Source organism: Argiope bruennichi, chromosome 9 (genome assembly GCF_947563725.1).
Source record: "Argiope bruennichi chromosome 9, qqArgBrue1.1, whole genome shotgun sequence".
In the NCBI taxonomy this organism is placed as follows: Eukaryota; Metazoa; Arthropoda; class Arachnida; order Araneae; family Araneidae; genus Argiope; species Argiope bruennichi.
This window is the reverse complement of record NC_079159.1, coordinates 117,545,686-117,572,169: the sequence shown is the minus strand read 5'-3', so window position 1 is coordinate 117,572,169 and position 26,484 is coordinate 117,545,686. Positions and strand designations below refer to the sequence as shown.

Below are 26,484 nucleotides of genomic sequence, written 5' to 3'. Positions count from 1 at the left end.
TATTTTCAATAAATGTGACAATACATTTTTGAATTTGTTATATCAGGTGCAATTGTTTGAAGTCAATTTTCTTGAATCGATACAACATATGTACCTAATATTCTACAACTATTTGATGATTTTTCTAAACTTTTTTTAGCATCTTCAAAATACGTGTTTGGCATTACCATTTTAAATCAAAAAGTATCTTTTTCAAGAATGTGTTTCAGTAATATTAAGTCCTTTAAAATCTTGTCTCCGGTGAATTCAAAACATAACTTAGAAAGAAGGACAAGAACTGAATTGTTTGCACAGTTAAATTTTGACAATTTATAAACACTATTCATGATTTCGAAAGCTAGTTAATATATATTCATTTCAAACGCAGGTGTGCTTCATCATGACTTTCAAACATTCTTCCTGGAAAACAATGGATGCTACTCCACTCCTCTGTTCCCTAATTTTGTAATTAGATTAATTCATTGTTTTTGCATATTCAACAATCACCACGAATTTTATGAAGATCACAGCTCTCCCAGAAATATTTGATTTTGCACCATGAATAAAATAAATTTGACATTTATTAATTTTTATACTGGAAGTTTAAAAGAGGGGAAAATTATGATCTTAAAATAGAAAAAGTGCATTTTAGGGCTTCTCTTAAAATTATGACATTTTTAAGACCCATGGTTATAATAAGAATTTAATTTCTAGAATTATGCATCATTCAATGCAAATAATCATTGGATCAGCATCAATTAAAAAATATTTTATTTAATGGGAAAGAGTATGAATGAATAAATAAGTCCAATAAACTATAAAAATAAAAAAATTTATTATACTGTAACAAAAACACTGACCAAAATTTATAAACACACACATAAAAAAATTATAGAAACAAAGTAAAGTCTTGACATACAAACAATATATTTAATGGAATGTACAAAATCATAGGCAGTTGCTTGTCATAGACAGTTACTTGTTAATCATAGGCAGTCTTGTTTAATAAGAAAAACATTCAACAATCAAATTTCAACAATGAAGTTTAACACTTCTACAGCAGCTATACCAATATTTATTCTAAGTCACTATAAGAAATAGAATTCATTGTAAAGCATATCAAAGTAATTATATCTTATCCTAAAAAAAGGATAATAAATGATTTATTTCAACTTTAACATAACAAAACAAGACATAAAATGCAGGTCTATTGTAAAAACCATTAGAATAGATTTCCACTAAATACTTGCATCATATGCACATAAATAAACATCTTTATTTTATATATTTACATACCATTTTATTTTTAAAAACTAAATTATTTTAATTCTCTTTGAAAAATTAAATAGATTTAGAGCAGTTAAGCATTATTAGCACTTTATTTTGGCAGAGAGATAAGCACACTCTTATATTTAATCACATGGCACAAATTAAAACAAATATCGAAACTGTCATATATGGAAAACATATGGAATGCTATGCTGTCATATATGGAATGGTCTGAGAATGGCTCATGAATTAATTCTTATTAATTAAATACTCAATTCCATTTCTTACAAAAGTTAGAACAACAGTATTATTTTTCTTTAATGTCAGTCAGAATAAAACTTTTAAAATGAATTCAAAACAATTTTTTTAGGCACAATGTGTTTGAAATTTTTTGTAATTCACAACAAAAATTATAATGGTTTTCTTTTATTTCCTCATATTCATACAAAATATATAACTCATTTATTTTTACATAGTTTAAGAAACCTCACAATGAACATTTTTTCATCATATAAAAATTTTATTACGTATCAAAAATTCATGGTCTATTCAATCAAAATATCATTCAACAGGGTGGAAAGTTATGATCAAATCAATTGTCTACTTGGAATATTAATGGGCAATATGGCATATTAGTGGAAAATCATAAGCATAAATTAGTTGCAAATCCTTATTTAATTGACTCAAACAAAAATTATAATATCAATATGCCATAAACTGTATAAATAGTAAAAATTGATATATATCTCAATATATATATATATTATCATTTTAATTGATTTATAAAACACTCTTTTTACAGAAAATTTGTTTTTTATAGAATAAAATTCACTTTCATTATTTCTGAAAAAACTCATAACAAAGCATTTCAACTGCAATTAAAAAATAGCAAATACATGGCATTATGCTATAACACATTTTGTCAAAATCATTTTACTAATTATATTTATTTATAAAAAAATTAACAAAAATTATACAAAAAGCTATATAAAATACAATATAATAAAAATTATATAAAATACAATATAAATCATAACAAAATCTCATCTTGACAAATCAGATATCAAAAATAATGCCAGAAACAAATTTGATCTGTCTTCCACTTTCTAGAGATAAAATTTGTTCTTTTAAAGTCACAGAAAAGAATTCATATATTTGGCAGTGTTACTGGCTTGAATTATCTTTCCTTTCAACAATAGCTACAAATTTAAAGATATCATCAGCCAACAGCTGGGGTTCTTCCAAGGCAGCAAAGTGGCCCCCTCGAGGCATAATACTGTATGAAACTATGTTCTTCATTTGTTGAGACATCATGGTTTTAGGAACCATGAGAACTTCATTAGGAAAGACAGCTACTCCTGATGGAACTGTCACTGGAGCTCTGAAAGAAGCATTTTGAATTTAATAAGCAATTTCATAATATTGAATCTCAAAGGCTTATTTTTTCTATTATGTTTAAAACAGATACCTAAGTGATTTTTTTTTTTTTTTTTTTTTTAGCATAGAGATCTGAAAATCGAATTATTGGATCTCTAATCACGATATAGATAATCTTACTCCTTTATTATATAATATCACAAAGGACAGGAAGATAATTTTTTTTGTTAATGAAAGTAAATGAGAATAATAAAAACTTAAAAGGAATTTAAATTGAGCATATTATGCTGTAATGAAAGAAAAAGAGAGAAAATTACTCTCTCTCTCTCTGTGTGTGTGTGTGTGTGTCAGTCTGTGTAGGATACAATTGCTAACTTTGGGCAACTTCTATATAAATATATCCTTGTTAGCAAAACCTAATTAAATGAACTTTCTTCATTTTGAAAGTTAATTGAAAAAGGATGCTAATAACGATCACATTTTAAAACCTAGAAAGTTGTGGTTACCAAATTTTTTGAAACAGATAGCATTTATCTAAAGGAAAGGCCTTTAGTTTATAGATTTTTTTAAATTCCTAAGAACTTCTTGAAATTATTCGGATATGTTACTATTTTTTTATTATTATTACAAGCAAAGCAGTTTAACTTCTCAGTTTTTTACAGAAATTTCTGATAAAAACATTACTAATAATGAAATGAACCACAATCATTTGCTTCAAAAAATGCAAACAATTATTTCAAACTGAGCATGCATACATTTGAATACATGGTGATTTTTTAAAATCATAAATCAACCTCACTTGGTGTAAATATTTCATCAACTGAGTAACAATATACTATTAAAAATTTAAAGAAACATTTAAGCTAAAATTTAATAACTACAAATTGATAAAGACGAGAAAAATAATGAAATTTTTGACAATATTACAGTAATTAGATGCAAACAATAAACTGAGTAATACTAGAATAATTTTATAGTTTTAATAAATGTTGTATTATACTTTTTATAGGAAAATTTTTGTTCTGCATTAAATTATAAAGCATGTTAAATTATATTTTTTTTAATGTTTAAAATAAGAAAACAAACAAAGTTTTTCAAACTTCAAACTACTTCCTAATAAAAATTGTTAAGTGGAAAAATTATTAAAAATAAAAGTTGCTGAGAAACAATTTTTCTCATTTGAAAGATTCATTTGATAAAATTTATGTAACTAAGATTTCGAAAATAGGCAATATGAAATAAATTAAAGATTAATATAGAATAATAGATACTTTTCTAACTTTTAAAACTAGCAGTTCAAAAAAAAATTATAGCATACTGATTTCAACTAATAATAACAAATAATATAAGCTAATAAATTTTACATTAATCCAAGTGCTGTTTTAAAAAGGCATGCAGCCAAGTGAAAAATCTCTAGATAGAGATTTTTTTTTTTTTTTTTTTTTTAAGAAGGAGATTTTTTTTTCCGTACCAGGTTATTGAATAAGAAACTCTGCAATTACTTTAAGCACTCACAATAACTATGGGGTGATCTATTCTGGCCTTTTTTTTATAAACTCTATTACTCTTTACTACTCTACTGCCCTACTATTCTTTCACATGAAGCAGAGTTCATCCACAATGACAAAATTATTTTCTGAAAGCTTGACATAAAAGAAAATATAACAAACTAGATGGACTTGAGTAAACAAAGAACATGCAGTGTTTCACATGTTTTAATTGAATACATGCCACTGAAAGCAGATTTGTCATGCATAACTAAAATAAAAGTTTAGTGGTCTACCATCTGCATTTCCTATAAAAAAAAGTTTCATTTATATAATATGTATATGATTATAGTGATTTGGGCTTCCTACATAAGGGAGAACTGTTTTTGTTCACTGTTATTTTTCTTTCACCACTATTATATCTCATTTTATGTATGTGTGCATGTATAGTGATATATAAGGTACAAAAAGTTTATCCTCTGCCTTGTGTAGGCGTGACTGTTTCAATTCATTTATCTTTTATTATGTAGCTTAACTTTCCTTGGACCAGGAGTCGGATCATTTAGCCAATTTACTTTTTTGCTTTCCTTTTGCATTTTCTTTTAAACCAGAAATATTACAATTATTGCAAAAGAAAAATTTCCTTCAAAATGTTAATTTTGGAACAAATTTGTTAATAAGCTTACAAACTTGTAAAATATCAATAAAGGAATCAGTTATTTAAATTTTTTCTGTGGTCATTTGCCTCCAATTTATATAGGTATACAATAAAAATTGGACACCATCAGAAGGACATTCTACAGAGAGCATATAAAAATTTAAACTTCATTTCAAAATATTCCACAACATAGCTTAATCATCATCAACAACAAAAAAACAAGCACTTTAATAGGCCCATAATGGCACATAAATGACCATTATTAGACTGGCTTTTTTCAATCAAACTATCAAAATTATCCTGGTTTTTAAGAGCAGCAGCAAATGATTCAATTAAGTGTCATTGTGCCAATATTAAAATTTAAAGAAAAACTTATTGCAATCTTCCAAATAACATGTTTTAGATTCGAATATAAAATGTCAATGAAAAGAATAAATTTTTAAAGAACTAAAAGACAAACTTACTTTTCATTTCTTCCACTAAAAACATTTCTAACATTTTCTTTATAGAATCTGGCTGCAGCAGTGAAATTATTATTTACCCAGTACATCATGACATTGGTTAGTAATTCATCCAAAGTGAATTTCTTCGTCAGTGCTCCATTATCTAAGTTCAGGGCTTGAGAATCAGTAGAAATTCCAAATTTTTCTAACAAATAAGCAGCTACACCAGCTGGACTGTCAGCCATACCACAACCTAGAGCAAAAGATTGATTGCTCAGTTTTCTTACCCTTATTACACACTATACCCTTATATAATACATGTATATTTATCTAAGAAATGGATTATAAAAATGTAATATAAATATATTAATATTGTTCATACTTTTAAAAGATATTCTGATTTTTTTAAAACAAGTACCAACTAAACTATTGCTGCAATCCAATGTGAATTAAATTTTCTATAGTAAATTTGAATTAACAATATAACTGAAGCTCTCACTTTAATTCTTTATCTTTTCTCTTTTTACTGATGTGATAAGATTCAAGCAAACTTCCATTTTCAATTTTGATTCTTTAATTTACATCGAAAAACTGTCCTGATTTAAAATTAATTTAAATTCAATCTTCCAAAATGTCCCATCGTTAATATTTATAGGCAAAAAGTTCTAAAGAATTTTCCAAAATTTATGTAACTTATACTAATTCCACTAATATGGGGACTATGAATGATTTGAGATAAAGAATAAATAATAAAAGTCTTCACCTGTTTCTATCCAAATCCTTCCTTTTCTTTATCTAGTATTCCAAGCTATGTGCTTAGATTGTAAACAGACAATCTGATCATTTCATTTTTTGACGTGACAATATATCAGATTATACTTAATCTAGTAACAATAAAAATGTTTCCGTTCCCCAAAGCTAAGTAAGCTAAGTTGGAGCTAGGTAAAAAAAAAAAAAAAAAAAAATAACACTTTGCAGTTTTTATTTGTACAACTCAATTCCACTTTTCTTCTCTCCAAATTTAATGCATATTTTCAATTATTTAAAAATTGAATGCAATTTTTATGAGGTTTTTCATTTTTTTTATTTATAATTTTTTAAATAATTACAATACCAACAATAATTGCAACATTTAAATATAGAAAAAGAATCTTTCCATTGATATAATAACACAAGTCAACACAAAATTTTGATTTGCTGAATATGTTTTTTAGAAAATTAGAGCATTTTAATCACAAAAATTAAGTTTATCTTTTTCCCATTACGAATAAATTTTTCAAAAATCAATAAAAGGATGGCTATTTAATAAAATTAATGTGAAGTAATATTGAATAAAATATATTATTTATATAAGAATTTAAATTTAATTTCTGAATATAAAGAAAATAATAAATATAAAAAAAATCAAAATAAAATAAACAATAGAGACAAAGCGACTTATGTAACTAGAAATCAGATCAATCATTGCAGCATTACAGTTATTATGTTATAAATTAAATTGATTTATCTGTATTATGCTAACTAAATTCTTTGTTAGCATAATATATTAAGTATTAGACAGTAATATATTAAGTATTAGAGTATTAGACAGTAATGAAATCAAAATCTTGTAAATAAACCCAGAAATAAAAACTGAAAACAAAAATTTGCAAAAGAAAAATTCAATAATTTAGTCTATGGCATATTTGGAAGTGTATTTTTTGCACATATGCAATAGTCTCTTTTAACTCAAACAAAGTGGCGACACTATGCATCGAACTGTATAGGTGTCCAATGGCAGTAAAACTCCAGCAGTACACTATAAATCTATTGTTCAAAAATGTTATGCATACATAAAATTTTGGCATTTTGTTTTAGTAAAATTTATATTTTAAAAAAAGCAAATCTCTATCCTTATGATTTATAGTTGCAAAATTAAGGTGAGGATGGCAAAGAAAGAGTACTGGGTGCTATTAGAAGGTGGCAGAAGAATAGAGAAATTGCTTTTTTATGAGAAAAGTACATTTTCTTTTTACTTCTTCTTCCACATAGTTTGAAAAATTTAAAAAGATTAAAAAAATTAAACATGGGAACAATTTAGGATATTGATCTTTTTACAATATGAGAATAAATTTTAAATAGTTTTAATTTACAAATATCTGATAAATAAAATCCCATCTGTGAATGGGAAAGCTCATAAAAAAATTATCTGTTAGCTCACTTAAGCTATCAGTTACCATTATCATCTTATTACATGTCTTTGAATGTTCTTTTCATTTGTTTCTTAATCCTATAGTGTGTGTGGGTGGGGGTGGATGATTATATTAAATCATCTACAAACCTTGCCTTGCTTTAAATGAAGGAAATAAAATATTTCAACTTCACAGGGATTCCTATGCTATACATGAAGCAGATCTATACCTACATAAAACAGCATCTAGAATAGAAACCAAAATAATGCCCCTACCCTTTTACAAATTGTATTTTGCATGCTTCATAATGAATAAGAGCACAAACTTTGCATAATCGCAATTACACCTAAATATTAACAAAATGTTATTAAACTAGTGTGACCCAGCAGTCTTTGGTGAACAGCTGTTCCACTTATCAACTTACATTAATCTGAATTTCATAATGAGATTTTCAGACTGAAAGCATCAATTTTTAAATCAGGAAATATAAATAAAAAATATTTTATTACTGATATTAAATTTTAATGCATAAACGAAATGAAAGGTATTGAATATTTTGTAGGTAATGAAGTTAATCACTTGGCCTTTATAGTCAACTGCTAAAAAGGAACTGCACAGAATAATTGTTAAAAAAATTATGAAATTTTAATAAAGTTGAAATTATCTGCACATTAGTTAACTAGTTGCAATATATATATATTAAAGCAAATTATAAAACACAACTGAATAGTAAATTAACTATTGCAGATATTTCCACTCTTGTCATCTTTTCTGAAGGCAAAAATAAAAACAGCTTGAAAATAAATCAATATAAAAAAAACAGCAAAGCAGCAATTTAAATAATTCATCTATATAAAAAAATATATTGTGTATCAAATATAGTCCTGAAATATAAATTATCAAAACTTCATAGAAATGTGCAGAAAAACAGCAGCATTCTAAGCTATGAAATATTTTAAAAGAATTTTTGGTTCGTTTCTTTCTCTCTTTCTATACATATATATCTTTTTATTCAATGATTAGAAATTATTTTCAACCTCATAAATGAATTACAAATATTAATAGTTAGAAATACTTCCAAAATAAGGACAAGCGGCAATTTTTTTATGAAGTACAAAGAAAAAATTTCATATTTCCTACAATAAAAAAAATCAATAAAAGAAAGTGAGGGAAATCCATGTGATTATTTTAAATGCCACAGTGTGCAGTAATCTGATACAATAATTAAAATGATAAAAGAGAAATTAACTAAAAGAAAAAATTTATCTTAATGCTAAAAAAGAATAAAAAGCACCTTACCTAAAGTGTCAGGTTTAGTAGCTTGTATATGAAAATATCCACCTTCTTCAAGAAGCATTCCAATTTTCTTTTTGAGGGGAAAAGTAGTAAGATATTCTTCTTTCCTGACAAGGAATGGAAAAAGGGCTATCAAAGCACCCTTAAATAGTTCCCAAGGTCGAGGCATGAAGAAATACATATTCACATGCAGACCTCTGATCCTAGAATAAAATATATGCATTTAATTGCACTCCATCTATTATTTATTTGCTAATTTTCCATACGATTAATAGAAATGACTACAAAATTTATCCACTGCAAAATAATAAAGCAACATCTTATATTTTTTATTGATTGCAATCAAAAACAATTACCAAAAAAGTAGCATGAATCTGAAATTCGTAGTGAGCAGCAAATAATTTATCTATTACTAATCATGACATCATGTATAATTTATTACTTATAAATCAATTATAAATAATATGTCTTTAATTATCTAATTATAAGAGCCCCACAATTTATACAGCTGGCATAAACTAATTTAAAAAATTCTAATGGTATCTAGCAGTTTACATATTTTACCAAAAATAATTCCCTTTTAATACTCTTTTCAAACACTTTCAACACAAGTTTTACATGCAAATCATATAAAACAATTTTTTAAACTCTGTAAATCAGACAAAGCACTTGGAAACCAAATATTAATTACCTGTTTCTCAGAAAAAGTTATATTTGCCCAATTTTTTGCTAGATAAGAAACAATAATACACTATTTCTCATTGCTAAAATTTTCTAACAAAGCTATTTGACAATAATGTAGTATATAAGCATTCAGCAGTAACAACAATTATTTACTACTCTCATCCATATAATTACATTTCAAAGTGCTCATCACCACAGAAGAATTTAGCAAGATTTATGCTTATTTAATGGCATGTTAGAATTAGTCTTACAAAAGTTGAGCCTATCTTGTATGAACCAGATAATAAATGGCATCCATAATATAGCATTGTTTCCCACCCTTCTATTATATCAATCAACTTTAATGATATATTTTAAACTTTGCAATTCTAAATATTAATATATTCTAGTCATTAGCTGTTTATACAGTCACGTTACAATTAACATATTATTGTTTAAATATCTTAACAATGAATTAATATGTTTCCCTTAAACACTAAAAAATCTGTTTATATATCAAGTTAAATTATACATAATTTGACGTTTCTAAATAATCATAAATCTGTACAGAAGAGCCAGAAATTTTATGTTTAAATGCTATGTTATATGCAACTTCCTTGTATTTTTATATCATTCAAGTACTAATGTGATTAAAAAGCACATCCAATTTTAGCACTCCAAATAATAAAAAGGTATATTTAAAAAAAGTTTTAACTGAAACTTTTCTTTTTGGTTTAACAATAATTCCTCAAGCAAATATTCAAACAATTACAAAAGGCTCAGAGGCTAAAGTTTGCCTACTTAAAATCTAGAACATATATTCTAAATTTATAGAAGGGGGGGGGGAATCCCTATTATTACACTAGTTTTTTTCCCCCTCCAAATGCTTTTAATCCTTTCTTGCATTTATCAGAAATTGATTAAAATTCAAATTATTTTCATGTAGAAGTTTTTGCCTTTATAAGCATATATTTGATAAATTCAGCTAGAACTTTATATATATAAACAATAAAGAAAGTATAATAATAAAAAAAAGAAACAATTTTAATATTGCAACTTACAAAAATGCTGAAATAAAATTAAATGATCATAACTAATAATTAAATCACCTTGGTGGATAATATCTGGCCATGAGAGAGGAAATATATGAACCCCAATCACCACCTTGAACATAAAATGAATTATGTCCCAAGCGCTCCATCAAGGTTATAAAGATTCTAGCTGCAGCCCTGGCATTAAAGCCTTCAAAGACAAAGGAACACCTCAGTTACACACTTTGGATACATTCACATTAATTATTATGAATATAATTATAAAATGAACTGCAAAATTAAAATCACAGTTTTTTTTAAATCTCTATGTTTATCTCCACTGTTCTCATTAGAGGTGGATTTTACAATGATCATTTTCATTTTGGAACTATATTTGGTTGATTTTAAAGTAATCTAGCATTTATCATTTGCAAGAAAACTGCAAAATTTAGACTTACACATAATTGAATTTTCATTCTAAATGAATGAAAATTCAACTGCATAATAAGTTGTTACAAAAACAGCGGAATGTCTCAAGAATATAAGAAATAACTTCATCAAACTTGATATATAATAAATTTGTTTTTAATATTTTCAACTTGATATATACAACACAGGTAAATATAAAAATAAGACATTCTTTCCAGAAAAAATATGCAATTTTTAATAGAATAAAAATGTTGGTCATTAAATTTCAGCACAGTACCTTATAATTATGCTAAAATGCATATTATACATAAATTCATTTTTTTCTATATAAATTCATAAAAAATAATATAGTAATATAATAGTAATTTCTTTGGAATGATAAATCATACCTCTTATAAAAATAAATAGATTTAATCAAATTTCAACTTTTTTCTACAATGGATATTGTTTATAATTGCACCAGTAGTGATACAATTAAATTTACATATATAAAAATATTATTTCTATTTGTGATTTCAGTCACTTTTTTTTTGTCATTTAATATTATGTAAAGTGATTTATTATTTTCTTTAATGTAAACACATATTAAATGTATTTATTCTCACAATAAACGAAATTTTTCTTTTAAGTATATTAAATCAACACCAACATGTAATCAAGAATAAATAATCCATAGTTGTAAATAAACATATAAGCATGTAATTAATATATAGCATTAATAAGTACTATTAACATAAAGCATATAAATTATGCTATATGTTAGCATGTTAACATCATATTAGCATGCAAATCAATATATTTAACATAACACAAACTGAGACTTCATTAAAAAAATGTTAAAAGCATGTTTACTATTAAATAAGCAAAATGTTATGTCAAAGACTCAGCATATAATTATGTAAAATAATAGTTGAACAAGATTTTCCTTAAACTAAAGGTAATGCAGCTTCCATCTTATAATAAATAATCATTGCAGTTTAATAATATAAATTCAATTAAATGTATGCTTTGAATTCCTTGCATGAAATCATTTATTAAGCAAATTATTTCAATGTGAAGAATAAAAAGAATTAGAAATGCTAAAATTACTAAGTCAAAAAATATTCAAAAATTAACATAAATTTGTAGCTAATTGTTGAAGTTCCAATGTATTTATATATATATATAACTAGCTTAATTTTAGTGACAAATTTAGATTATTTTGGAAATAGTAAATGTTGCTTTCTATCAAGACTTTTGAAATGTTTAAGAAAAAATCTTTTGAGCAACTTTATGTATTCTTTTGTAAATTTTTAGAAAAAAGATGCAATAAAATTCTATCTAGCTTATTTTGCAATACAAAATAATTTTCATTGGTTACATTTTTGAATATGAATATATTACATATTAATCAAACTAAATGAATTTTATTAATATTTTGATTTGGAAATAAACAAGGTCCATTAGAGACAATTATGAATTTTATTTAAATGATGTCAACAATGCAAAAAACTGTGAATGATTTCCAAAATTCCTATTCCATACAAACTTAAAAACTCTGTGGCATTCTAGAAATTTAACCAACATATATTACAAATTTTCAATGAAGTGAGTACCCAAATTTATGGTTCTCCATTACTGAAGCTAACATTCTATTTTATAATTAAATATTTACATAAAGGAAAACACAACTTACTTAACCTAAAAATTATAAAAAAATTCAAAGCCTTTTATTAAGGACAGAAAAAATAGTTTATATTTGGTACAGATCACTTTAGTGAGTTACATTTAAAAAAGGAAAAAAGAAAGGTAGAAGCTTTAAATTTAATTAAAAAATAGTTTTAAAACTTCAAAATAAATACTTAAAGGATGAATAAAAGATTAATATTTGATTATTAAAAATCAAATTTAAGGTCTTTTTTTTACTGCAACTAATATTATATATATGAACTTAAGAACAAAAATTTTAAATGAACAGATTCATCACTCAAAAAAATATTCTAATTTTTAAAAACTAAATCTTTGCATAAGTAACTACTCCCCCCCCCCCCACACACACATACACAAGGATTTAAATTGTTTTTTTTTTTTTTTTTTTCAGTATTACAGAGGAAGAATGATGAATTCAAGAGTGGCAACTATTCAAACTATAATGTAGAACAAACTGCAAAGTGTAGAATGATTTTAGACATTGAGAACATATTGTTTAAGAATTCCATAATGATCATACTAAACATTTCAAAATTGGCAAATAAGGTTTGTAACTTTTTCATTTTGTAAAATAAAGTTTTTCAAGGTTGGATTATGCTATAATCATTAAACATTTAAGTTAATAAAAATACCAAGTAAAAATACTGAGCAAATATAAAGAAAATTTGCATTAAAAAATTATACTTGCCCTTGCGGTGAGGAGATTCTGAAAATCCATATCCTGGAATAGAAGGACAGATAACTTCAAATACAAAATTACAGTCAGGGCGAGGAGTTGTCAAAAGAGGAATTATTTTATAAAACTCAACAATAGAGCCAGGCCAGCCATGGATTATCATCAGTGGAATAACTTTAATCTGGAACATAATATACAGTTATAACTTTGCTATATATCAGTTTATCCATTCCATTTTAATGAAAGGATTATGTAATGAATATTTAAATATGTAACAAAGGTAATTTTTCTTTATAAAAATATTTCATTCATGAAATATTTAACATATAGCCATTTATAGGGGGGAGGGATAGCCTTTAAATCTCTGTAAATATAAATTTACTACATATTAATCAAATTATGTTTATACAATATATATATATATATATATATATATATATATATATATATATATATATATATATTTAAGCCACTTTTTATATTAAAATGAATTCTTTATTTTACATTATTAGATGCTTATCAACTGCAACACATTCCCTTTGTTAAAAATATGTAATCTTCTAATCATAATCCTATCTCCTACACAATCATAAAACTAGAGAATAATCACAGTACTTTTCTCTTAAATTATTAGCATTAATTATCAAATTCAAATGTTTATATGAAATATTACTTTTCAATTGCAGTCTAAATATCTAGAAAGTTACCATATATAGTAATCTTAAAAGCATGATAACATATTTTCCTGTAAAAAATTTTTTCAATTTTTTTCTAAAATCTAGGCAAGAAAAAAAAAGGAGAGAGAAAGAAGATATGTAGCATCTCCAATCAGTAACAAATAAGTACCAAAAGATGTCAAATGAAGATTTAGCACAATTTAATTGCGAAATTAACAAAAAAACACTATTATATTCCTTTGTTATATTTGGCCCATTTGTGCACAGTTTGATGAACAGAAAAATATCAAAATAAATAAAAAGTAAAGCTGAGAAAGAACTAACAGTGCTTTCTTGTAATAATGGTGGTTTAATATGCAGAAAATGAACATTGATGCCTTCAATGCGTGTTTTGAATTGAGGGAAGCGGTTGAGTTCAGCTTCCTGTTTCCTCCAGTCATACTGTGACCTCCAGTATTCTAACACAGTTTTCAGGTACTTGGGATTAAATCCATAATGAAATTTGGAATCTTCAACGGGTTCTTCAAATCTGGTTCTTTGTAATCTATTCTTCAAATCCTCTATAACTTCTGAGGGAATATCTATTTTGAAGGGATGAATAGATACATCATCTTGGCTACCTAACAATCATAAAATGAAAAAAATCATTAAGTTTCATTTGTATGATTATTTCAAAGTGTCAGAAAGATACAATTTCAGATTAATGAAGTTCAAATTAATAATGATTAATGAAGAAAATTTTTAATTTTTTTAAAATTAATTGGTAGCATTTAATTTCTGTACAAAAAATAAATAAGCATTGTGTGGAGAAAACTAAAACAACTGAATATTAACTAATCTTTTTATAAATAAGCAAAATAAGTAATTGTCATAAGAATATTCAAAAACTACAAATAGAGAAAACATAAGAGACACTATAAATTCTAATATGCAATATAAAATTAATTCCCTATCAAGAAATCTAAGTTTAGTAGCACAGTGAATTAATTTATTAATCCCCTTTTTTTTGGGGGGGGATGGCACAAACAACATATCAGTAGATATTTTTATTTTACAAGATGACAGATATACTCCACTACTACGCTGTTAAGATTTTACTCTCCCTTATAACAAACTGCAATAGGTTTATTTGCCCTTGTAGATAATTTTATTTCCTTACCTGCACAAAAAATAAATAAAAGATTGATCTTTCACAATAAAAGGCAAGAACAATAATTGCAGAAATATAACTGGTTTTAATTTACCAATAATTGAACAGGAAAGAAAGCACTATACTATTTCATAAGAAAATTGCTATCTTAAAAGAAGATAGTTTCATTTAGCAATAATCTTCAGATTTATAAAAAAAAAATTAAAATATTGAAACTTTAAAAATTATAAATTAATCAGAAAATTATTATTAACAATTATAATTTTAAAATGGTAAATTACTATTTTTTCTAAAAAAAATTATACAGTATTTAATTTTTGTCAAAATTGTGTTAAAATGTTGTTAAATAACAATAAGTTTTAAAATAGATTTATTAAGGGCTTTGGGCAGTAAACGGAAATGTTTTAATCAGTTGCATAACTTTTCTATTGCAAATCAAATAATTTTCTAGATAACATAATGAGATATTAATAACAATACTCAATGAAATTTTGAAGATTAAAGAAATTTACATTTTAGAAAAGCAGAATAAATAGCTTAAGTGAATTATTCAAGAAATAAATTTTTTTTTTAATTAAAAAAAATGCAAACAAACAGTAAGCAAAACAATATCATCCGCTCCTCTGTAATAAATACAATGAACTTTAAAAAATGTTTGAACACTGTCTTAAATGAATGTCTGATGAAAGTAAAAAATTACAATATATTAACCTACAAAAATTAAATATGATAATGCTAGAATAACAGCACATAATAAGATTTAGAAAAAGATCAAAATTAATATAAGATAGAATTCTTATTTCAGAATAAATTTAAATGGGACTTTCTTTTTAAAGAATTACATATGTATATCTAATTTATCAGGTTAAAGCAATTTAAGAAGTTTGAATTAATATTTGATACAGAAATCTTTTAAATACAAGGAAAAAAATTTTAAGTTATAAAAAAACAATGTGTTATGTTTGCATACTCAATTACTGAACATACCATCATTTAAAGTTGGTGGTGGATCTTTTCCATACCAAGAAGCCTTATATCCTTTAGATGCTCTCTGATCATTATAACCTTTAAAGATCAAGCTATATAAAAACTTGACAAACAGAATGCCAATGATGGATAAGAAAACTAGAAAAGCAACCATCTTTATTTCTTTTCTAACAGCCAAGTACTATAAAAAAACAAAACAAAAAATAAGGACTGACACAGCTATAATATATGTATTCAAAATTCATAAATATACAAACAAGAAAAACAGAGTTAATTTTTCTTACATATCTCTTAATGGATATGATTTCTTATGAAACTTTTATAACTCATTTAGATCATTGCCAATTTTTTGTTTGGTTATGTTGCAATACATGATAAAGAAAACTAATACAGCCAAAGTTATAACTAATTAGATGAGGAAATTTTAATCAAGAGTTTTAGTATCAAGTAGAAAAAGAAATTTGAACATTAAATAGAATTTATCCCAATAAATAAAACTAATGAAAATAATTTTATAAAAATGTTTAAGGAAGGAAGGAATGAAGATGTGTTCTCCGGCGTATGCTCCAGAATCGTTGTTCTTAGCTTTTAAAAATTGCATATCAATTATTTCAAAACAAAGTTTAAAAAAATATTATTCTTGTAATGTATTCACCAATATAAAGAACATACTAATATATTTTATAAAATAATTTACTATATTTTATAATATTTACTTATAATCTGTTTATTATAATTTATAATATTTACTTATAAAGTGTAAAATATAAACTTCTTTTCGCATTACCTTTTACTTTCCAGGGGTGTTTCTGAATGATGAAGAAGGATCAAAGTTCATAAGTCTGAATCTACTTTTTAGATTTAAGAAAACGTAATTTTTTTAACAGAAATTTTAAATAAAGAAGCACAATTTTTTCAAGGAACAGAAAATTGTACGATGCCGATGTAGACTGTTTATCTAGATAACTTCAAAATAGGATTCCGAACAGGTCATTCATGATGCCGCAGGCAATGTGCTATGACCACACGCCGCCGCGATATCGAAACGAAAACAACGAGATGTCAAAACTCACGCGATAAGTATTGAACTACTGCGCATGTCAGCAAACACAGTTAAAGTATTCATTTTATTTCTCTAATGAAAGCAAGCAAGTAGCACTGCAAAGATTTGTTTAAGAATAACAAACACATGTCGCAAGAATCAAAAGAGTTGACGTAAAAATTTTATGAATCTCTAATTTATACTTAATCATCATCAGTTAAATTTACATTTTTTAAAATTTTTTATTTATTTATGTTCTATCGTTTCGACCGTGGGAAAATCATTTTAGTAAAAATAAAATGTGAGGGGAAAAGGTTGTGAGATTTATGTTTTAAAAATGTTATGAAAATTATGTTAATTAATTATGTTTATTATGTTAAGAAAATAAGACCAAGGGCGTAAGTTTCAGAGATTTCTTCCAAAATATTCATAAATGAATTTCAATAGATTGTATATATTCCATTAGATTTATTTCAATAGAGAATATAAATTTTCTAGATTGCAATTCGATTTCCAATTTTATCTTTTCCTTTTTAGCACTAATAATTAATGTTTATTTAAGCCAAGGATAGTTTTTTTGTTTTTGTTTTTTTTCCAATAACTATAATTTTCTCAATTGGAAATTTTTGCACATTTCAAATTTTACAAGCTTATGATGTCTACAAAAATGAATTCATGGTTTGACTATTTTTTAAAGTTGTTTTTAATTGTTCATAAATATTGCTATATTCATAGAACTGTTTTCTAAGAAATTGCACGTTAATCATAAATGAGTGACAGGATTTAAGAAATTTATATTGCCGGAACTATCATATATAATATAAATAATGATGTATGAAAACATAAAAAATGCCCAAACTTTGTTTTTAACATCGCTTAATACATAGCAATTATCTGGGCATCTTGGGAATACAATTATTTCCACAATTACGAGGGATAATGGGAATTTTATCTTTCAAAAAGATGATGTCCCATCCCATTGGGATTTGGATGCTCGTAAATGAAAATCTTCCTCAATGCCAGATTGGAGATGCAAATAGCATTGATCTATCCTTAGTCACATGGCCATCAAAATCTTCGGATCTTACCTAATTCGATTTCTCTTTTATAAGTCGTCATTGCCGAAGATTTTCAATAAGTTAAAGGGAGCTTCAGTGTTGCATCAAGAACAATTAACAGAGTAAAAACTACAAAAAATGTGGAACGGATTTGATAACAGATTAGATATTTGTCGAGTAATGAAAGGCTCATACGTTAAATATTTGTAACTGAAAAAAATGGGAATGTTTTTCTGCATTTTCATATATTACTGATTACAGTATGCGTAATAGCTTTGAAAATATAAATGTTAAATTCCGACCATTCATTTATGCTAACCTTCTATAGTATATATATTTTTTAAAAAATATTATATAAACTGATTTTCGTTTCCATTTAAAATAAAAGGCAACTTAAATATTTTTTAACGGATTACATCTAATTAACAGAATTTAGGAATGCTAATCGCCTTTTCGTATTTTGTGTTTGATGCAAATGATTCTTAAATAAAAAAAGAGTATTCTATTTTCATTTTTGCCTTCATCGATATTTGAAGGCAGTTCATCAATTGATTTGATTTATCAGATGAAAAATACTATTGAAATGAAGTTATGCAACCGAGACCTAACTCTTAAATGCACATTTTGAGAAACAACTCTTTTTACAAACAGTTAAATTCACATTTTTCCAAAATTAAACATCGTTTTAGAAAAACTTGTTGTCTTAAGATTTGAACTTATTTCGACTTCTCACACTTAGAAAGTACGTGTCCGAAATCTATAAAATGTTAGTTTGTTCCCGAATGCATAACTGCGTTCAACTGTTCTATGAATCGATTGATTATCCATTGACTCCATTAATTGAAAACTAATGCTGCCTATAATTCTCATCTAGAAATAAATTAAAGGGATTATTTTTCCACCGATTTTAAAGTATATTGAAACGCAATAGTTTAAACGGTCAACAAATATAAACAGATTTCAAAATACATACAATCTAAATGCCTACTATAGTTTTTCTTCAATGTAATGCGCTGTATAAACATGCACATTTTTATAACAATAAAAGTTGACTGCAAAATTTCACGTTTTAAGTAATTAAAAATAAAATTAAAGTTGTCTCAAAAGTTTAAATAAAAATTAAATTAAATTAAAACAAATAGAATTGGGAAATCTGATTGCGCATCATTCTTATTGATTCGATCATAAATATGAATTCCCAACGAAGAAATTAATTCTTTCATGGTTTGGGGTTCGATTTTGTACTACATATCTTCAATAGATCATTTATAATAGAATACTGCCTTCCATTATGATAAACTTTGTTGCATATGATGCTCCAAAGATTATCCAATGAGTTGAGATCTGGGCTACATTTCAACTAGTCTCGAATTTTTATATTCTGAGAATTAAGCTAGACTTTTGTGCTGTTTGCAGTGTGAATCGAAACATCATCTTGCTGCATTTCTACTGAGGATTACTTAGAAGCTTACTAAATTACAAAAGACTATCACCAATGTCTTAGAATAATATTGTAATATTTGATGACCAGTAGTAAAGGGCACAGACATTTGTCCATTACAGAAAAGGCGATCCCAGATCATCACCGAATCACCGCCTTGTCGGGGAATGAAAAACACCGAATTTTTTCTTGTAAGACATGCCCAGACGACGGCCAACTATAATAGATAATCCAAACCAAGATTTTTTTCTATTTTTAAATATTACTGATTGTCATTTCGGTTCATATGACATTCGAGTCCAAAACAACCTTCATGATTTCAGTTCCTGGTTAAGTTTTCATTTTGCTATAAAACATTGTTCCTATTTAAATATTTTGTCTACAAATCATATCCAGTGAAATCGAAAGCCCCGATAATCTTTGAACTGCACAAACAGTCCTTGTTTGGCCTGTCTTAGGATCTGACAATAATTTTATTTATTCGTTACACTTCATTTTCCAGATTTGTGTTTTGTTTCATAATATCCCTCCACTAGATAAAACTTGATAAAAAGATTTCTTCAACAATAATATTCATTAATAATAACTGAAATCCTGGAAATGAACTTGCCCTCAACTTCTGGGAGCCAAATCCTCGTAATCTCATCCTTTTGAATATCTTACGCGTGACATCACGATTCAGAAATGTCATCTTCGTAGAATTTAAGTATTTGAGGTCTATGGCATCACCTCTTTTAAACGTGCATATATACATGAGAAATCTACAATCGTGTCTAAACTTTTACAGCAAGCTATCTTCTATTTTTATCAAAGAAATTGATATTATAACAAATAAAACAATTGTGTTTTGATAACAGCATTTCAAAAGAGCTTTTGAATATGTTTAAAGGCCAATAACAATTCCCAATTTTTAACAGAATAACTTAAATTTTTAAACATTTGTATTAAATTATATACTTTTCAAAAAAATTTCACGCCACTGCTTAAACATATTCAAAGCTCTTTTGAATATGTTTAAGCAGTGGAATATGTTAAGCATTTGTGATTCCAGGTGAAGGGACAAATGCCCTTCACCTGGAATCATAAATATTCGCAATCGGTGGTGATGGGCAAACGTGGAAAGAGAAAAATGAATCGTGTCTTTTGAGAAAGTATTCGATGAGAGATCTACAACAGTCATATCTTTCAGAGAAGATAGAACATATTAGATTTACAGATGGAGACAAATAACAATAGAAAGACATGACAGCATAGTGGCTTTGTGAAGAAGAAATATATACAGAGCCGAAGGACAAATCTTGGAATTAAAATAATTATAAAAATGATTTAAAAAACAAAAAGCAAAAAACAGTGACAAAACTAAAAATAAAAGCACGCATAAAAACATACGGTAGCCAGAGATAAAGTACTGGCATAATTGAAGAATAATGTTAAAAAAAATATTTCGTAAATGTTATGCTAGAAACAGTCCGTATCGAAGAATAAATTGTTTGAGACAGAGCTGACAAAAAAAAAAAAAAAAAAAAAATCTAAATAGGGAAAGAAACAGAATCACAAAAAATCTATTGTAAAAGTGACAGTTCCAGAAAATGCGACTAATAATCAGGTGGCCATATAAGATTCATTTTAACACACTATATTTATATCTTCTTATAAGAATTTATATATAAACGACGAATTATAGAGGAAGAACCAAAGCTTGCCCAATGAATTTTGTTCTTTGTGACTCGACAGATATGTAGCGCATATAGACATACTATGTGCCTTTTGTGCTTCGTAAAAAAATGGAAAAAAAAGACAAATTATAGGGGAAGAGCCAAAGCTTGCCCAATGAGTTTTATTCTTTGTGACTCAACAGATATGTAGCACATATAGACATACTATGTGCCTTTTGTGCTTCGTAAAAAAATGAAAAAAAAAAGAAAAAAAAAGACGAATTATAGAGAAAGAGCCAAAGCTTGCCCAATGAGTTTTGTTCTTTGTGACTCGATAGATATGTAGCGCATATAGACATACTATGTGCCTTTTGTGCTTCGTAAAAAATGGAAAAAAAAAAGACGAATTATAGAGGAAGAGCCAAAGCTTGCCCAATGAGTTTTGTTCTTTGAGACTCGATAGATATGTAGCGCATATAGACATCTTAATATACTCTGTGCCTTTTGTGCTTCGTAAAAAAATGAAGGGGGAAAAAAAAGGATTTTCCATTTTGAACTTCTTTATAATGAATCAAAATTTGTCCCAAAATATGAAATTTATCTATTATTTTGAATCTATTATTATGAAATTTATTATTTATCTATTATTATGAAAAAAAAATCGTATTCTAGTTTTTATCCGTCTCGACCTTAAGAATTTGAAAAAAATTTTAAATAAACACGGACGGAATTAAAAAAAAAAAAAAAAAAGGATTTTTCATTTTGAACTTCTTTATAGTGAATCAAAGATTTGGCAAATATTTACTCCTCTGATTTAACGCAAGCTTATAAAGCCATATGCAAAGTTTCATTCCTTTAAGCATCTTGAATTTATTTAATAATCGTCTTCACATACATGCAATCAACAGACAGACGATCAACCTATTGACATATTTGGTCCAAAATATGAAACGTGTCTATTGTTTTCAAGAAAGAATCATATTCTAATTTTTATCCAACTCGATCTTAAAAATTTAAAAAACATTTTATATGAACACGAAGGAAAAAAAAATAAGATTTCCCATAATCAGATTTTTTTTAAAGAAACTCATCATTTTGATACCAAATTTCATTGACCCAGCTCATTGCGTTTCTATATCATCGTATTTATAGACATGTTTCCAGAAATGTATTTTTCGGACTCAGAGAGCTCTTAAATGCAGGCAGATTCATCAATATATGTAACACGATTCTTTTTTGTTGTTGTTTTTGTAATGCTTTCTCTATGAATTTTTCCGTATGAGTGAAAATAAAATTAGTCTTTGAATTTAAAAATAGATCTCTATTGAGTTCTTCTGATTGTTCTTCCCCCTGCCCTTCCCTTCCGAAGAAAAAAAAAAAAGAAAGAAAGAAAGGCGGAGATGCATAATTCTGTGTGAAGGGAGATGATGATCTCTTAGCGTGACTTCTTTGTTATCAGTATCTCTCCTCTTCCGCCCACTCACCTATGAAATAGAACAGATGGTTTTATCTCAATGTATACAGTCCGTTCTTAATAGCATAGAGGTTCGTAATATTACTCAAAAGAATAGTTTCTTTCTCTCACAAGAAGCATACTCAAAGAATGTAAAGCAATTCGGAAAAAAATACTTCTTGAGATATTTTATAAATTAGACCATCTAAAATAAAAACAAGCATTTTTGGATTTGTGCATTTGCAGAAAAGCTCATATATTTGCGAGGAAAGTAGCTAAAGAATTAAAAAAAAACTACGCGTATGACATTTGTATGTTATCATTACATCACAGCTGTACATCTGCTTCAAATTTGAAACTAAATAGATGAAAAATAAGAGATACTTCCTCTTTACTGTATTTGAAACTGCAAGGAGAAAAACCTACACATTAAGGGATATTCGAAAAAAAAAATAATTTTTGAGATATTTTATAAATTATATAATTAAAAAAAATAATTTTTGAGATATTTTATAAATTATATAATTAAAAAAAAGAATTTTTGGATTTGTGATTATGCATAAAAAATGCATTTGTGTATTTTAACTCATAAATTTGCGAACAAAACAGCTAAAGAATACAAAAAGCTAGATGTATGACATTTGTAGGTTATCATTACATCACAGCTGTAGATATGTTTCAAATTTGAAACCAAATCGTTGAACAATAAGAGATACTTCCTCTTTTGTTGATCCATTTTTTGAAACTGCAAGGAGAAAAGTCCACATTAAAAGATATTTTTTAACAAGTACCTAGACATACATGTGGCAGAAAAATATTGCATACATTTTAAAACAAAAGTCATTCATCTGTAAATTTCGATTCATATATATATATATATATATATATATATATATATATATAACGCTAACGTACGTGATATAGAAACTGAATATTTTTACAGGTGCATTAAATCCAATGATTCGCTCAACTAATTAATGGACCTGCAAAATATTATTAGAAATATTCAGGAGATGGTTCACTATATCACCAAAATCCACAATCAGTAAGAAGGAAGAAGATATAAATGAAATGACGAAATAAACTTAATCAAAAAGGTTTAATCCAGCTTAAAAATAGCTTAAGCATTTCGAGATACGTAATCATGGTAAAGTTTCGGATTAATTAACGATTTTTCGACAAGTACATCAAAATTCTGCCATTCGTCCAAACACTCGGCTAAAAACTGCATTTCTGGATGGATAATAGAGACGGTAAGAAATGGCTTTTAGAGATTACAAAAAAATTAGCTACAAATCGCCTCAAAATATTTAATTTTGGTGAACGTACATCAATTTTAACTCTAACCGTAACGTTATGACTGCTCTATGATAGATTCAGTAAAAATGCTAAATTTACGTCAAAAATTAATATTTCGTAATTATTTGAGAGACTGCCATGCAAGACGCTCTCTGGGATAACACCTTTATTAGAGAATATGTGTGAAAGTTTTGGGGGGACTTCCCCGCTAGTTTTGATGCGTGTGTGAACTCATATCGCGAGACATCATAGTGTACATTGGTTCAGCCAATAAATGCATTCCACCAAGACCTTCTCAGAAATTGAGGACGTTTATTCTCTCTCATTTTTGCTCCCCCTTTCGATAAATAATAGAAGTTCATTTTACTGCTTTTCTTCAGTGGTCATGGTAAAATTGTGAAAGCCTTTTTGAATTTTATCAAGGAAGTATAGAAAATTTTTATCTGAAAAGATTGAAAAAAATTTAAATAATACCAGCATGATTGAATACCAGAATATTGAAATTTTTGGATTTCGCATCCCTCGAGGTGGTCAAATTCAATCATTGGAATTGAGGGAAAGCTCATGTGATATTTAAATATCATTTGTAGTAATACACGTTTAAAAACTATTAAACTATAGTGTTGATAAAACTTAGATTATCATTTCGCAGAAGTTGTTATTTTTTTTCCCAAGACTGGATGCAGATTGAAATAATTGTAATAATAGACAATTTTCAATGGTTTTCTTTGAAAATGGTTTTAGCCGAATGCGGATTTACTTCGATAGGAAATTTTTCAATCATGGGAAGTTATATGTTTTGCTGTCGAAAACATATAGCTTTGATCTTTAGGTTTAATCATTTATTCAGTTTGCTCCGAATCATCGCCAGTTTGTTTCAAACCATTTAAACAAAAATGGAAAAAGTCCATTTAAAATTAATTTTATCTCACAGGTATGCCTCGTTCTATACAATTCTGGAACATTTCCTCAAAACTAGTTATTTCCAAATGCAAGTGCAATGATACTGATTGGGAAAGCACGCGTGTAAATATTGTAAAAATTTGAGAAAAAAAAATGGAGGAAAAGTGCATTCGTATAGAGGGAGGGGGATGAAATTTAAGAGTAGATCGCCAAGAATTGTCAGGGTTGTAATAATGCAATTGCGTTGAACTTAATCCATCCCCTCCCCCAACAACTTATAGTGGAACACTGTTGGTGAATTTGATGTTAAGGAAGAATGAAACACAGCCTGATCAAGCAACTTTTAATTCATATTCTTCTCTTAACTTATCGAAATAGACTTTCAGATGTCACATAGATCTTAGTCACATTCGCCAACTCATCAGACCAAGGAATAAGGCATAATTTAGTGTAATGTCATATTAACCTTAAACCGCCTACTCCGACCCCGGAAGACACAATGAAAAATCTGAATCAGTGGACAGCAGCAATAGCAACATTGGCGAGAACTGTGGTTGAGTCCTAAGGTTCCAAAGGTTGTCCAGGGGAAGGGTTGTCCGGCCACATTACAACCCTTCTCTTGGGAAGTACAACCCGTCATTGATGGGAAGAGTTAGATCCCCACCTTTTTCTTTACCCATCAGGGTGGCGAGAACCAACCACCATGTCGGAAGCTTCTCATTATCAATTACCCCTCGGGTGAGGTAATGCCACATTAAGCAAAACGACTGCTTTAAAGTATTTCATATTTTTAAGATATTAGGTAACTGTTCGAAGTATTGTAACACAATGTAACTTCGAAGTATTGTAACACAATGTAACTTCGAAGTATTGTAACACAATGTAACTTCGAAGTATTGTAACACAATGTAAAAAATTTAGTTTTAAAGTATATTTAAAACTAAACTATAGTATATATTAAGGTAAAAAATTATATAATTTAGTTACGCCCTTTTCCCCCCATTGTAATATTTTTTTTTTTTTTTTTTTTTTTTTTTACTTCTGCAATTTTCTAGCTTTTAGAAATGGTAAATGGAAAAATAATCTGCCGGTACAATTATGCTGCCGTCGAACATAACGTGTGCGGGGGAGGTGGGCACTCCACCAGTCAAGGAAAAGTAGTCCCTTTCTCCAATGTAGCATGTTTTGAAAAAATATAAAAGTTGCATTATGTTTAATATTTATGTCAATATATGATAGGATTAATGACCGACCCATGGTGCGGGAGGGAGGTTGGATAGACTCTGTGGTCTTTTATAGTCCACTTAGGATTGAAATGCAATAATGACATGATAATGAATTGTGTCTCCAGTCCAGCACAATATAACAACAATTTACTGTAATATCGATAAATCTGTAATATATCATAGAAAGTTTGTAGGTTACAAAATTCTTTTCTTGAAATTACTTGATAATAAATTGTGAAATATGAAAAATACTCGGAAGCAAGTGTATCTTTTACACCATCAATAAAATATGAAGGTTAAACAGGGAAGATACATCTTTCCAAAGCAAAGAAGCTAGAACTGTTTCCAAAGTTTTCGCATTAAGCTTGGAACGGCGAGACGCAAGGTGGCGCCCTTGCACGCAATCGATGCTCAAGCAGGGGAGG

At 27.2% G+C, this 26,484-nt stretch overlaps 1 protein-coding gene across 4 annotated transcripts in view; it reads right to left on the bottom strand.

Moving 5' to 3' along the window:
- Positions 1-795: 795 nt before the first annotated feature.
- LOC129984028 (epoxide hydrolase 1-like) overlaps positions 796-26,484 on the bottom strand; it is a 96,097-nt gene continuing 70,408 nt past the window's right edge. For 3 of the 4 annotated variants that reach the window (XM_056093782.1, XM_056093781.1, XM_056093780.1), the window contains 7 exons: positions 15,983-16,163; positions 14,170-14,465; positions 13,181-13,349; positions 10,453-10,585; positions 8,684-8,883; positions 5,235-5,466; positions 796-2,629 (listed from right to left, as the gene is read on the bottom strand). In XM_056093782.1, the coding sequence (XP_055949757.1) occupies positions 2,413-2,629; positions 5,235-5,466; positions 8,684-8,883; positions 10,453-10,585; positions 13,181-13,349; positions 14,170-14,465; positions 15,983-16,136 (1,401 nt within the window). In that variant the 5' untranslated portion in view covers positions 16,137-16,163 and the 3' untranslated portion in view covers positions 796-2,412. Of the gene's footprint in view, positions 2,630-5,234; positions 5,467-8,683; positions 8,884-10,452; positions 10,586-13,180; positions 13,350-14,169; positions 14,466-15,982; positions 16,164-16,769; positions 17,033-26,484 lie in introns of those variants that run through there. The other variant, XM_056093779.1, reaches the window with a different exon arrangement.